The sequence below is a fragment of the Mizuhopecten yessoensis genome, unplaced genomic scaffold (genome assembly GCF_002113885.1).
Source record: "Mizuhopecten yessoensis strain PY_sf001 unplaced genomic scaffold, ASM211388v2 scaffold241, whole genome shotgun sequence".
Taxonomy (NCBI): Eukaryota; Metazoa; Mollusca; class Bivalvia; order Pectinida; family Pectinidae; genus Mizuhopecten; species Mizuhopecten yessoensis.
In genome coordinates, this window is record NW_018403448.1 from 52,635 (window position 1) to 68,970 (window position 16,336).

Consider the following 16,336-nt stretch of genomic DNA (forward strand, 5'->3'; position numbering starts at 1 on the left):
CTTTTGACTTCTATCATTTAGTTTTGATTTATGGTATCAATCAGGCTGACANTTAAAGGTCTGAGCTAACATTAATATTCAATTATAGCCTTTGGCTGAGGTAAATCCAGGTATTGACCGAAGTTAAAGGTCTGAGCTAACATTAATATTCAATTATAGCCTTTGGCTGAGGTAAATCCAGGTATTGACCGAAGTTAAAGGTCTGAGCTAACATTAATATTCAATTATAGCCTTTGGCTGAGGTAAATCCAGGTATTGACCGAAGTTAAAGGTCTGAGCTAACATTAATATTCAATTATAGCCTTTGGCTGAGGTAAATCCAGGTATTGACCGAAGTTAAAGGTCTGAGCTAACATTAATATTCAATTATAGCCTTTGGCTGAGGTAAATCCAGGTATTGACCGAAGTTAAAGGTCTGAGCTAACATTAATATTCAATTATAGCCTTTGGCTGAGGTAAATCCAGGTATTGACCGAAGTTAAAGGTCTGAGCTAACATTAATATTCAATTATAGCCTTTGGCTGAGGTAAATCCAGGTATTGACCGAAGTTAAAGGTCTGAGCTAACATTAATATTCAATTATAGCCTTTGGCTGAGGTAAATCCAGGTATTGACCGAAGTTAAAGGTCTGAGCTAACATTAATATTCAATTATAGCCTTTGGCTGAGGTAAATCCAGGTATTGACCGAAGTTAAAGGTCTGAGCTAACATTAATATTCAATTATAGCCTTTGGCTGAGGTAAATCCAGGTATTGACCGAAGTTAAAGGTCTGAGCTAACATTAATATTCAATTATAGCCTTTGGCTGAGGTAAATCCAGGTATTGACCGAAGTTAAAGGTCTGAGCTAACATTAATATTCAATTATAGCCTTTGGCTGAGGTAAATCCAGGTATTGACCGAAGTTAAAGGTCTGAGCTAACATTAATATTCAATTATAGCCTTTGGCTGAGGTAAATCCAGGTATTGACCGAAGTTAAAGGTCTGAGCTAACATTAATATTCAATTATAGCCTTTGGCTGAGGTAAATCCAGGTATTGACCGAAGTTAAAGGTCTGAGCTAACATTAATATTCAATTATAGCCTTTGGCTGAGGTAAATCCAGGTATTGACCGAAGTTAAAGGTCTGAGCTAACATTAATATTCAATTATAGCCTTTGGCTGAGGTAAATCCAGGTATTGACCGAAGTTAAAGGTCTGAGCTAACATTAATATTCAATTATAGCCTTTGGCTGAGGTAAATCCAGGTATTGACCGAAGTTAAAGGTCTGAGCTAACATTAATATTCAATTATAGCCTTTGGCTGAGGTAAATCCAGGTATTGACCGAAGTTAAAGGTCTGAGCTAACATTAATATTCAATTATAGCCTTTGGCTGAGGTAAATCCAGGTATTGACCGAAGTTAAAGGTCTGAGCTAACATTAATATTCAATTATAGCCTTTGGCTGAGGTAAATCCAGGTATTGACCGAAGTTAAAGGCTACAATTGTTTTATTATTTTAAAAAACAGTAATGTAAGCAATCTGAAGAAAAGAAAAAAAAAGCTTCGGAATTGGGACGGTGCATTGTTTGGAGACACGTCATAATTCTATTTTTAGAAACACCCAGTCCTTCAACAATAATCACTTGCTCCAAGTCAATGTCGGTTTGTATCGGTGGACACGTGATGCACTCCTGGCCAATCATTTGTCGGGAATAATATGAAAAAATAATAAGGTCTGTTATTCAATGTAATATTGAGATCTGCCATTAACTGAAGTATTGAAATCTGCCATTACCATTAACTTAAAGTTTTGAGCTAATATTGAGATCTGCCATTAACTGAAGTATTGAAATTTGCCTTTAGATATAGTAAATCTTCTTTTAGATGTAGTACTGATGCTTAAGTCTGTCATTAGATATAGATTTGGGGTCTGTCTTCACTATTATAAGTGCTGAAGCCTGGTATTAACATCCCTGTAACCCTACGATAACACCTGTTACAGATTCCTGTAGATCCTGGAGGATTACAGCCTGACCCACCATCAGGGACAACGAAGGACACTCAAGTAGGTAGCTCTCTCTTAACCGACAAAAATGAAAGTTTTACGCATAATGGTATTAAACTGTGTGGACGTTACTGGTTCTGAAAGCTGTACTATTGATACGTGATGTTTGTGTGGGTGTAGTGTGGTGTTGTTACTGTGACTATCTACAGACCTATATAGCTGAGTACTTCGCTGGCATTAACTGGTCTATAAAGGGTTGGCTATATTACATACATGGCCTACTGTCATTGACTGGTCTATTAGGGACTGGCTATATTACATACATGGCCTACTGTCATAGACTGGTCTATAAAGGGTTGGCTATATTACATACATGGCCTACTGTCTTTGACTGGTCTATAAGGGGCTGGCTATATTACATACATGGCCTACTGTCATTGACTGGTCTATTAAGGACTGGCTATATTACATACATGGCCTTCTGTCATTGACTGGTCTATAGGGGCTGGCTATATTGCATACATGGCCTACTGTCATTGACTGGTCTATAAGGGACTGGCTATATTACATACATGGCCTTCTGTCATTGACTGGTCTATTAGGGACTGTCTATATTACATACATGGCCTACTGTCAAAGACTGGTCTATAAAGGGTTGGCTATATTACATACATGTCCTACTGTCATAGACTGGTCTATAAAGGGTTGGCTATATTACAGACATGGCCTACTGTCTTTGACTGGTCTATAAAGGGCTGGCTATAGTATATTACATACATGGCCTACTGTAATAGACTGGTCTATAAGGGACTGGCTATATTACATACATGGCCTACTGTCATTGACTGGTCTATAGGGGCTGGCTATATTACATACATGGCCTACATCCATTAACTGATCTATAAAAGGCCTGGCTATATTACATACATGGCCTACTGCTATTGACTGGTCTATAAAGGGGCTGGCTATATTACATACATGGCCTACTGTCATTGACTGGTCTATAAAGGGCTGGCTATAGTATATTACATACATGGCCTACTGTAATAGACTGGTCTATAAGGGGCTGGCTATATTACATACATGGCCTACTGTCATTGACTGATCTATAAAGGGCTGGCTATAGAATATTACCTACATGGCCTACTGTCATAGACTGGTCTATAAAGGGCTGACTATATTACATACATGGCCTACTGTCATTGACTGGTCTATAAAGGGGCTGGCTATATAAATTTATATACTTGGCCTACTTTCATTGACTGGTCTATAGTGACTGGCTATATTACATACATGGCCTACGTCCATTGACTGGTCTATAAGGGGCTGGCTATGTTACATACATGGCCTACTGTTATTGACTGGTCTATAGGGGCTGGCTATATTACATACATGGCCTACTGTCATTGACTGGTCTATAAAGGGCTGGCTATAGTATATTACATACATGGGCTACTGTCATTGACTGGTCTATAAGGGACTGGCTATATTACATACATGGCCTACTGTCATTGACTGGTCTATAAGGGGTTGGCTATAGTATATTACATACATGGCCTACTGTCATTGACTGGTCTTTAAGGGACTGGCTATATTACATACATGGCCTACTGTCATTGACTGGTCTATAAGGGCTGGCTATATTACATACATGGCCTACATCCATTAACTGATCTATAAAAGGCCTGGCTATATTACATACATGGCCTACTGCTATTGACTGGTCTATAAAGGGGCTGGCTATATTACATACATGGCCTACTGTCATTGACTGGTCTATAAAGGGCTGGCTATAGTATATTACATACATGGCCTACTGTAATAGACTGGTCTATAAGGGGCTGGCTATATTACATACATGGCCTACTGTCATTGACTGATCTATAAAGGGCTGGCTATAGAATATTACCTACATGGCCTACTGTCATAGACTGGTCTATAAAGGGCTGACTATATTACATACATGGCCTACTGTCATTGACTGGTCTATAAAGGGGCTGGCTATATAAATTTATATACTTGGCCTACTGTCATTGACTGGTCTGTAGTGACTGGCTATATTACAAACATAGCCTACATCCATTGACTGGTCTATAAGGGGCTTGCTATATTACATACATGGCCTACTGTCATTGACTGGTCTATAAAGGGGCTGGCTATATAAATTTATATACATGGACTACTTTCATTGACTGGTCTATAGTGACTGGCTATATTACATACATGGCCTACGTCCATTGACTGGTCTATAAGGGGCTGGCTATGTTACATACATGGCCTACTGTTATTGACTGGTCTATAAAGAGCTGACTATATTACATACATGGCCTACTGTTATTGACCGGTCTATAAAGGGCTGGCTATATTACATACATGGCCTACTGTCATTGACTGGTCTATAAGGGGCTGGCTATATTACATACATGGCCTACTGTCATTGACTGGTCTATAAGGGACTGGCTATATTACATACATGGCCTACTGTCATTGACTGGTCTATAACTTGAGGGGCTGGTTATTAGTTATTGGCCTACTGTCATTGACTGGTCTATAACTTGAGGGGCTGGTTAGTAGTTATTGGTCTACTGTCATTGACTGGTCTATAAGGGGCTGGCTATATTACATACATGGCCTACTGTCATTGACTGGTCTATAACTTGAGGGGCTGGTTAATAGTTATTGGTTATTAATTAGGTACCAGTTGAGCTTATGGTATCCAATGGTTTGTTGTCCGTCATCTGTTGTTTGTCCATCGTCTGTCAATTATTTCTTTGAATAACTTTTTCTTAAGAACTAGAGGACCCAGGGGCATGACAGTTGGCCAGTAAGTACCTGGAACAGAGTGCTATAAAGGTTCCTCTAGTAAATGACCTTGAACTTCTTTCAAGGTCACTTGGGTCAAATATATAAAAACCTTTTAAACAACTTCTCCTGAATAATCAGGAGGCCCAGGGCCATGATATTTTGCCAATAGGTACCTAGTATGGAATGCTATAAAGTTTCCCCAAATAAATGACCTTGACCTACTTCCAAGGTCAAAGGTGTCAAATATGTAGAAACCTTTGAACAACTTTCCTGCATTACCAGGAGGCCCTTGGTGATGATATTTGATCAGTAGCAAGCTGGGATAGAGAAGTATAAAGTTTCCATTAGTCTAGAACATTCTTAAGCCTAGGAGACTATGTATATGGAAATATTTGCAAAATTACTTTTATTAAGAATATTTTCCCATGATTGCTCAAATATTCAAGTGAGCTATATAGGCCCTCTTGTATTACATATATGGCCTACATCCATTGACTTGTCTATAAATAAGGAGCTGGCTATATTTCATACATGACCTACTAATCTATAAGACATCTGTCATATTGATTATTTACGTAGGTCTCATTTGCATAACTGTCCTAGTACTTTATGAGAAGCTATTTTGTGTTTACTCAGCTGTAAACCTGTAGGTAAACTCTAGATACATAGTATATATCAGGTGTCATTTTGTATTGATATTACCTGTTCTAGATTCTCTGTTCTCTTTGACAAAGTATCCGTCAAACATTTACAGTGTTGACACATACACATCCCAGCAATATAATATTTATTTCATTTTTAATCCATTGAGGAATAGTATATCTGATCTTACTTGTCTAACCTAAAAAATGCATTCCACAATTGTTTTAATTGAAGATGGTGTACATTTGATGTCATTCAGAAGGAGGTACATTTAGATATTTAAAAAATCATAAAAACCAACATTGCCCTGCAAGGTATATACCAACTGTCAGCTTTGTCTGTGTGGATGTGAGTGTTACAGTGTTAAGAGTTGTATAGGCACTTCAGTGATATCTTACAATGCAAACAAAAGTATTCATCTATAAATTACACTGCAGATTTACATTTGACAAAACCTACATTTTATGGTGAATTCTGTACAGCTAGTAGATATGTTGAAAATATTGGATTACATATTTCATTAACATTCAGGTCATGATTGAATGTTTATCATGTATAGATGTAGAGAAAGTGTTGATATGGATCATACTACAAAATTATCCTATACATTTGTATATAGATGTGTAGAAACTCTTGATCATACAAATGCTGTATGGTAGACTTTGGTGTCATCTATACCATTATGTTGACTACCCTAATTGTCAAAGATAACATCAGAGATTTATAGGAGGCAACAGCTTGACTCATCACTTTTAAGCTAATATGAATATCCATGAATATAATGATTTTAGAGTTTAAAAAAAAAGTTTTGCTGGTCAAAAGAGACTTGTGTTTGTACTAAAACACCTCTCATCTCTTTCTTGTGTAAATTCACTTATTTTCAAAATGCTCCGACCTAGAAAGGGGTCAAGTAATACCCAGGTGTCAAAATGTAGCACTGGAGCAGTCTTCTGTAGTCAGATAGCCTAGACCTCTACAACTTCGTAACTTCTTTAACACGGTCAATTATAGAAAATAGTCAGACTTTTATAACGGGAAATCATTTGTAAAAATGGGGGCTACCAGACCAAAGTATAGCACAAGTTGTAATGGTTAAGAAACAGTTTGTCAAGTTTGACAATCCTATTAAAACCTCATACACATGTACAGCAGCATTGTCTGCATGTGTGTGTTTGTGAGTCTGAATTTATAGGTTAGAATCAATCCTAGGGGAAGGACAAATGGCCACACCTAGGCTATATATGGTTATACCTATTATTTCAGATTAGATATAGAACAGGCCTATGTATTTTAATGGAGTAATTCAGGCCTATGAACATCTTTCCTGTTTATGGGAATACGTCTGACTTTGTTTTGTTCTCTACAGAATATTAAGTCTGAGGATGCGTTGGATGAGAAAAAGTCTGCTGTTGAGACAGAAAAAGACAAAGAGGAGGAGGAGAGCAACCACAGGTAAAGTCTTTATTCTACCCCTGAACATAAGGTAACTCCTGTCTGTCCCTGGAGTCTAACAGAGAATATAGACTTAAGGTAACTTATGTCTGTCTCTGGAGTCTAACAGTGAATGTAGACTTAAGGTAACTCTTGTCTGTCCCTGGAGTCTAACAGAGAATATAGACTTAAGGTAACTCATGTCTGTCCCTGGAGTCTAACAGAGAATATAGACTTAAGGTAACTCAAGTCTGTCTCTGGAGTCTAACAGAGAATATAGACTTAGGTAACGCATGTCTGTCCCTGGAGTCTAACAGAGAATATAGACTTAAGGTAACTTATGTCTGTCTCTGGAGTCTAACAGTGAATGTAGACTTAAGGTAACTCTTCTCTGTCCCTGGAGTCTAACAGAGAATATAGACTTAAGGTAACTCATGTCTCTCTCTGGAGTCTAACAGAGAATGTATAATGTAGACATAAGGTAACTCATGTCTGTCTCTGGAGTCTAACAAAGAATGTAGACATAAGGTAACTCATGTCTGTCTCTGGAGTCTAACAGAGAATGTAGACTTAAGGTAACTCATGTCTGTCTCTGGAGTCTAACAGACTGTCCCTGGAGTCTAACAGAGAATGTAAACTTAAGGTAACTCATGTCTGTCCCTGGAGTCTAACAGAGAATATGGACTTAAGGTAACTCATGTCTGTCCCTGGAGTCTAACTTAGAATGTAAACTTAAGGTAACTCTTGTCTGTCCCTGGAGTCTTAACTTAGAATGTAACTTAAGGTAACTCATGTCTGTCCCTGGAGGTTAACAGAGAATGTAAACTTAAGGTAACTCATGTCTGTCCCTGGAGTCTAACAGAGAATGTAAACTTAAGGTAACTCTTGTCTGTCCCTGGAGTCTTAACTTAGAATGTAAACTTAAGGTAACTCATGTCTGTCCCTGGAGTCTAACAGAGAATATGGACTTAAGGTAACTCATGTCTGTCCCTGGAGTCTAACAGAGAATATGGACTTAAGGTAACTCATGTCTGTCCCTGGAGTCTAACAGAGAATGTAAACTTAAGGTAACTCTTGTCTGTCGCTGGAGTCTTAACTTAGAATGTAAACTTAAGGTAACTCACGTCTGTCCCTGGAGTCTAACTTAGAATGTAAACTTAAGGTAACTCTTGTCTCTCCCTGGAGTCTGTAGTACAGTCTAACAGGTAGGAGCAACTCATTCTCAAGGTCACTTATTCTCAAGGTCACAAGATCTTGGGTAATATTAGAAGTAATACTTTGGTAGGTTATACCATTATGTTGTGTGTTGTTATCTCATTGTAGTATGTAGTACCTCTTTTTGTATTTTATGAGATGGCAGAAAACTAATGGTTTTTCATGAGTTCAAAGCAAGAGTGAAAATATTGGTATTCTGCCATACCAGTGATATACTACGGAGAAAACCATTAAATGTTTTATTTTTATTACATTTTTTAAGTACAGATTTTTCTCTGCAGGTTAAAGTTGCACTATTGTATGTTTGACCAGGTCCAACAAATCTGATACAGAGAAAAAACCCAAAGAACTGCCCCCTACACCATTACAAGATGGTGGAGATAGTGGAACAGCTACAATCGCCAATAAAGATGGACATCAGAATGACCAACAAAGTCAAGGGGAATCAGTAAACCACGGAGAGGAATCGGTGGTATACAGGTAAGTCATGTCAGGTCTGGTTTGTGATTGGTTGTCTGAGTGGTATACAGGTAAGTCATGTCAGGTCTGGTTTGTGATTGGTTGGCTTAGTGGTATACAGGTAAGTCATGTCAGGTCTGGGTTGTGATTGGTTGTCTTAGTGGTATACAGGTAAGGCATGTCATGGCTGGTTTGTGATTGGTTGTCTTAGTGGTATACAGGTAAGTCATGTCAGGGCTGGTTTGTGATTGGTTGTCTTAGTGGTATACAGGTAAGGCATGTCATGGCTGGTTTGTGATTGGTTGTCTTAGTGGTATAAAGGTAAGTCATGTCAGGTCTGGGTTGTGATTGGTTGTCTTAGTGGTATACAGGTAAGTCATGTCAGGTCTGGGTTGTGATTGGTTGTCTTAGTGGTATACAGGTAAGTCATGTCAGGGCTGGTTTGTGATTGGTTGTCTTAGTGGTATACAGGGAAGTCATGTCAGGTCTGGTTTGTGATTGGTTGTCTTAGTGGTATACAGGGAAGTCATGTCAGGTCTGGTTTGTGATTGGTTGTCTTAGTGGTATACAGGGAAGTCATGTCAGGTCTGGTTTGTGATTGGTTGTCTGAGTGGTATACAGGTAAGTCATGTCAGGTCTGGTTTGTGATTGGTTGGCTTAGTGGTATACAGGTAAGTCATGTCAGGTCTGGGTTGTGATTGGTTGTCTTAGTGGTATACAGGTAAGTCATGTCAGGTCTGGTTTGTGATTGGTTGGCTTAGTGGTATACAGGTAAGTCATGTCAGGTCTGGGTTGTGATTGGTTGTCTTAGTGGTATACAGGTAAGTCATGTCAGGTCTGGTTTTTGGTTGGTCGTCTTAGTGGTATAAAGTTAGGTAATATCAGATCTAGATTGTGGTTGGTTGTCTTAGTGCTATAAAGTTAGGTCATATCAGATCTAGATTGTGGTTGGCTATAAACATTGGTAATAAAAAAGGTATGGCATGCCATGTCATGTTTGTGATTGGATGTAAATAATTTGCTGTATTCAACTATAATTTGAAATGGAATAAGAACACAAATGTATATATACTTCTGATATGTGTTGTGTTTGTTATAGTGATGACCAGACCACAACCTCAGTAAATCCTAGTGAAGCAGAAGACACAGCGATGCTCGCTGTCCTGTCAGTCACTCACACCTTAGAGGACATCCCAGCCAGTCACATTCCGGAAACTCCCAGTTCAGAGGTCGTGGACTCAAGCACAGGAGTTGAAAGTCTGGTAAGGTGTTATATGATATAGCTGATTTTGTACTTGTTGCCTAAATGATTGTTGTAAATAAATAATTATGGTTTAGAAATCATAGCATAGTAAATCAGTGTGTTTTGTATTTGATATTTGATTATTGCTGAAAATGAGGCCAGTCTCAAGCTTCAAGTGTTGATGTTGACTGACAATGAGGCTGTTGTCAGGTGTTGATGTTGACTGACATTGAGGCTGTTGTCAGGTGTTGATGTTGGCTGACAATGAGGCTGTTGTCAGGTGTTGATAATGAGGCTGTTGTCAGGTGTTGACAATGAGGCTGTTGTCAGGTGTTGATAATGAGGCTGTTGGCAGGTGTTGATGTTGGCTGACATTGAGGCTGTTGTCAGGTGTTGATGTTGGCTGACAATGAGGCTGTTGTCAGGTGTTGATGTTGACTGACAAAGAGGCTGTTGTCAGGTGTTGATAATGACTGACATTGAGGCTGTTGTCAGGTGTTGATGTTTGCTGACAATGAGGCTGTTGTCAGGTGTTGATGTTGGCTGACATTGAGGCTGTTGTCAGGTGTTGATGTTGGTTGACATTGAGGCTGTTGTCAGGTGTTGATGTTGACTGACATTGAGGCTGTTGTCAGGGGTTGATGTTGACTGACAATGAGGCTGTTGTCAGGGGTTGATGTTGACTGACAATGAGGCTGTTGTCAGGTGTTGATGTTGACTGACAATGAGGCTGTTGTCAGGTGTTGATGTTGGCTGACAATGAGGCTGTTGTCAGGTGTTGATGTTGACTGACAATGAGGCTGTTGTCAGGTGTTGATGTTGGCTGACAATGAGGCTGTTGTCAGGTGTTGATGTTGACTGACATTGAGGCTTTGTCAGGTGTTGATGTTGACTGACATTGAGGCTGTTGACAGGTGTTGATGTTGGCTGACAATGATGCTGTTGTCAGGTGTTGATGTTGACTGACAAAGAGGCTGTTGTCAGGTGTTGATGTTGGCTGACATTGAGGCTGTTGTCAGGTGTTGATGTTGACTGACAAAGAGGCTGTTGACAGGTGTTGATGTTGGCTGACAATGATGCTGTTGTCAGGTGTTGATGTTTGTTGACAATGAGGCTGTTGTCTGATGTTGATGTTGACTGACATTGAGGCTGTTGTCAGGTGTTGCTATTGGCTGACATTGAGGTTGTTGTCAGGGGTTGATGTTGACTGACAATGAGGCTGTTGTCAGGGGTTGATGTTGGCTGACATTGATCTATTTCCAGAATACAAACAAGTCTGATGAGAAGACTGACCCTGAACCAGTACCTGTTGACCCTGAGTTCCAGACATTCACTGAATTTTTTGAGCAGAACAAACAGGCTGAAGAGGAGAAGAAGAAACAAAGCAGTATGTTTACATTTATAGTTCCTCACCATACAATGGTATTAACTTCCACACAGTTTAATGAATTGTCATGCAGTACTGGAAAACTCCTAACAATCCAACTAATAACAATACAATACTGTTATCACAACAAAGTTAGTTTCAATAAAATACCATTTAACTACTTAATTTATGTAATTGTTTATTGTTACAGAGCTGACTGACATGGCTGTAAGTGTTTATTGGTACAGAGCTGACTGACATGGCTGTAAGCGTTTACTGTTACAGAGCTGACTGACATGGCTGTAAGAGTTTATTGTTACAGAGATGACTGACATGGCTGTAAGTGTTTATTGTTACCGAGGTGACTGACATGGCTGTAAGTGTTTATTGATACAGAGCTGACTGACCTGGCTGTAAGTGTTTATTGGTACAGAGCTGACTGACATGGCTGTAAGAGTTTATTGTTACAGAGATGACTGACATGGCTGTAAGTGTTTATTGGTACAGAGCTGACTGACCTGGCTGTAAGTGTTTATTGGTACAGAGCTGACTGACATGGCTGTAAGGGTTTATTGTTACCGAGCTGACTGACATGGCTGTAAGAGTTTATTGTTACAGAGATGACTGACATGGCTGTAAGTGTTTATTGTTACCGAGGTGACTGACATGGCTGTAAGTGTTTATTGTTACCGAGCTGACTGACATGGCTGTAAGTGTTTATTGTTACCGAGCTGACTGACATGGCTGTAAGGGTTTATTGTTACCGAGCTGACTGACATGGCTGTAAGGGTTTATTGTTACCGAGCTGACTGACATGGCTGTAAGTGTTTATTGTTACCGAGGTGACTGACATGGCTGTAAGTGTTTATTGATACAGAGCTGACTGACCTGGCTGTAAGTGTTTATTGGTACAGAGCTGACTGACATGGCTGTAAGTGTTTATTGATACAGAGCTGACTGACCTGGCTGTAAGTGTTTATTGTTACAGAGATGACTGACATGGCTGTAAGTGTTTATTGTTTCAGAGCTGACTGACATGGCTGTAAGTGTTTATTGTTTCAGAGCTGACTGACATGGCTGTAAGTGTTTATTGATACAGAGCTGACTGACCTGGCTGTAAGTGTTTATTGTTACAGAGATGACTGACATGGCTGTAAGTGTTTATTGTTCCAGAGCTGACTGACATGGCTGTAAGTGATTATTGTTACAGAGCTGACTGACATGGCTATAAGTGTTTATTGTTACAGAGCTGACTTACATGGCTGTAAGTGTTTATTGTTACAGCGCTGACTGACATGGCTGTAAGCGTTTACTGTTACAGAGCTGACTGACATGGCTGTAAGTGATCATTGTTACAGAGCTGACTGACATGGCTATAAGTGTTTATTGTTACAGAGCTGACTTACATGGCTGTAAGTGTTTATTGTTACAGAGATGACTGACATGGCTGTAAGTGTTTATTGTTACCGAGCTGACTGACATGGCTGTAAGAGTTTATTGTTACAGAGATGACTGACATGGCTGTAAGTGTTTATTGTTACAGAGCTGACTGACATGCCAGGGACGGATGTCCTCCAGATGAAGCAGCAGAAGCGAGTGGTAAATGTAGCCTCCCGGGAGTGTGGGGCCAAGATCATCTCCAGTAACCCGGAGGCAGAGAACCCCGGGGGCGTGCTTACCTCTAACAAAGATGACTACATGATCAACCCCTGCAAGGCAGCAAAAAAATGGTGGGTCCTTCTGGTATATATAATATAAAAATGGTGGGTCCTTCTGGTATATATAATATAAAAATGGTGGGTCCTTCTGGTATGTATAATATAAAAGGTGGGTCCTTCTGGTATATATAATATAAAAATAATGAAAGCATACTGCACATTTTTATAGGTATATATATATATATATATATATAGTTACATGGGGCAAAGAAGTAATTCCAACAGTGTGGACTTTAGGTTGTCAAATTTTCGGAGCGATCCGCTACTTTATCAAGACACAGTGAAACAGAAGAGTTACATGTACATATACATCATATTACAAGAAGATAGAACTGACATACTATAATTGAAAATATAGCTATTATATAAAACCAATAGTCCCCTAAATATCAGAATGCTCGCTGGCTCTGCTCTATAGCGAAAGTGCGCTAAGACGACTCGCCCAATGAAACACAACGACGACCCACCAAATGATAACCAAAATCGGAGAAGAATCCCCCTAGAAAACTCTTTAACTACTAAATATATGTAGAGGACCTATTCTTGCGCAAGATGCACTATCACATAAAGTGAGTCCACGAGAGATAAGCACCAGAAAGAAGGGACAAGATATCAAAAACGTGGAACATGTGCACGTGGGAATCTGGCCCGGTAAATGTGAAAAATCTGAATTTCCTACGGACTGCCCACATTAATCGCCTCAATGCTGCAGTGGATTTAACAGTCACAGCAAGGGGGTCCACACTTAGTCGCCTCTTTCAGTTTGCAGGAATAATGCATGTAATTATCAAATAAATGAGTGCAGGAGGAATAAGTAGATGAAATGGGCATTGGCTAAGATACTGTATAAATCTGCAAAATTAATCTGACAACGGCTGTTGGTCACACACACTGACATGCAGCAGTAGGCAGGTGAGATAGCAGACCAACTGTGCAGTAATGCACCATTAGGTCAAATGCCCCCTGGAAGGAAAACGAGCGGATGGCAACCGCCTATCGTTCTTTCATACCTCGAGGGTAGCGGGTTTGTAGATTGGTGATCCAAAACCGTTCTCTTGTACGTCGTCTCGTTTCATCCCATGTAGGGCAATGATCTATGGCAACAACCTGCATGTCTTTCCAACTATGGCTAGGCATATTAAAATGCCTTGCCACAGTGAAGTCTGGTTTATTCTGCTTGATGGAGCAGCGGTGGTTGTTGATTCTGATATTGAACTGGGTGCAGGTCTCGCCCACGTACTGTAAATTGCTTTTTTTGCAGGTAATAAGGTACACCACATTGACTGATGTGCATGTCAGTGTTTGTAGTATGTGATACACTTTGCCGTTGATTGTACATTGAAATGTATCTGTGGAGCGCATATATGGACACAGTTTGCACACCTTCTTGTAACAGGTATTGAAAGAGCCTTTCGCCGCAGCAGGGTTAGGTGTAGGTAGCTTGCTGCTTACCACAAGATCTCTAATGTTTTTAGGTCTACGATATGCCAGTATAGGAGACTCTGGAAAGATCGGCCTAAGTTTCGCTGAAGATTTGATGATGCGCCAGTGATCTTTCAAGATAGATGGAAGTGACAGCATGTCTGGGTGGAACATGACTACACAAGGTATCCTTTGTGTTTGGGGTCTGACTTTGTATACAAGCAGACTTGCCCTGTCCAGTACCCTCACTTTGTCTATTTCCCGATCTATCAAAGTAGATTTGTATCCTCTGCCAAGAAGATGGGACTTTAACTCTGAACATCTGCGTTCGAAGATGATGTCATCCGAAATAATACGCCTGATGCGCAGAGCTTGGGAGTAGGGTATGCTTCTCGTGGTGTGCGAGGAATGACAACTGAATGGGAGGAGATACTGGTGTGTGTCAGTAGGTTTACAGTGAAGGTCCGTACTAATCTTACCATCAACAGAGTGAAACTGATGTCCAAAAATGTGTTGCTCTCCGTGGAGATATCCGCTATGAATTTGATGGTGGCTACAAACCCCGCTACCCTCGAGGTATGAACGAACGATAGGCGGTTGCCATCTGCTTGTTTTCTTCCAGGGGGCATTTGACCTAATGGTGCATTACTGCACAGTTGGTCTGCTATCTCACCTGCCTACTGCTGCATGTCAGTGTGTGTGACCAACAGCCGTTGTCAGATTAATTTTGCAGATTTATACAGTATCTTAGCCATTTCATCTACTTATTCCTCCTGCACTCATTTATTTGATAATTACATGCATTATTCCTGCAAACTGAAAGAGGGGACTAAGTGTGGACCCCCTTGCTGTGACTGTTAAATCCACTGCAGCATTGAGGCGACTAATGTGGGCAGTCCGTAGGAAATTGAGATTTTTCACATTTACTGGGCCAGATTCCCACGTGCACATGTTCCACGTTTTTGATATCTTGTCCCTTCTTTCTGGTGCTTATCTCTCGTTGACTCACTTTATGTGATAGTGCATCTTGCGCAAGAATAGGTCCTCTACATATATTTAGTAGTTATAGAGTTTTCTAGAGGGATTCTTCTCCGATTTTCATTTGGCGGGTTGTCGTTGTGTTTCATTGGGCGAGTCGTCTTAGCGCACTTTCGCTATAGAGCAGAGCCAGCGAGCGTTCTGATATTTAGACTATCAGCGTTCCTTGTCTGCAATGCTCTCAGCTTAATTGTTGTCTTCGGCTGTCTTTAGCCGAGGGGACTATTTATCTAATAGCTATATTTTCAATTATAGTATATCAGTTCTATCTTCTTGTAATATGATGTATATGTACATGTAACTCTTCTGTTTCACTGTGTCTTGATAAAGGAGCGGATCGCTCCGAAAATTTGACAACTTAAACTTGTCCACACTGTTGGAATTACTTCATTGCCCCATATACTATTTTAAGTAATTCGTATCCTACGGACATACCTCCATTAGGATCCAGTGTTATATGGGATTTTACCATCTATATTACCTCTTTGACCCATTATATAGTTATAGTCACACTTTTAACACATATTTACTATTTATAGTGGTGAGATTATGGAATCTGTTGTCATGTTGATGTTAAACAGGTTTTTGAAGTAAATGTTTTTATGTCACCTGTTACAGGTTGCTGGTAGTAAATGTTGTCATGTGACCTTTCAAGGTTTGTAATAAGTAATGTCATGTGACCTGTTCCAGATAATTTATAATAAATACTGTCACATGACTTTTACAGGTTTGTGATAGAGCTGTGTGAACCTGCTCGTGTCAAGTCCCTGGAGGTGGCCAGCTTTGAGCTGTTCTCATCACAGCCCCATACATTTCGTGTCCAATTCAGTGAAGTGTGAGTAAAACAGGTTTTGCAACTGTTCAGTATTTTAAGGGAATTCTTCAGTAAGTAAACACATGTAATTATAGACCTAAAAGTCAACAGTGTATCATTATGAATGTAATTCTCAGAACTGAATGTAAACGTTAACAATGTTCTGTTGTGTCCACTGTCTGGCCGGTACAGAAGC

The 16,336-nt window shown here is 39.8% G+C and overlaps 1 protein-coding gene across 1 annotated transcript in view; it reads left to right on the forward strand.

Annotated features, from left to right (window-relative positions):
• The window catches only part of LOC110442701 (SUN domain-containing ossification factor-like), a 31,376-nt gene extending 15,211 nt beyond the window's left edge, over positions 1–16,165 (forward strand). Inside the window, exons 3-9 of the mRNA XM_021486465.1 lie at positions 1,985–2,047; positions 6,801–6,886; positions 8,393–8,560; positions 9,639–9,801; positions 11,046–11,169; positions 12,692–12,878; positions 16,054–16,165. Of these exons, the coding sequence (XP_021342140.1) occupies positions 1,985–2,047; positions 6,801–6,886; positions 8,393–8,560; positions 9,639–9,801; positions 11,046–11,169; positions 12,692–12,878; positions 16,054–16,165 (903 nt within the window). The remainder of the gene's footprint in view (positions 1–1,984; positions 2,048–6,800; positions 6,887–8,392; positions 8,561–9,638; positions 9,802–11,045; positions 11,170–12,691; positions 12,879–16,053) is intronic.
• The last annotated feature ends 171 nt before the right edge of the window (positions 16,166–16,336 follow it).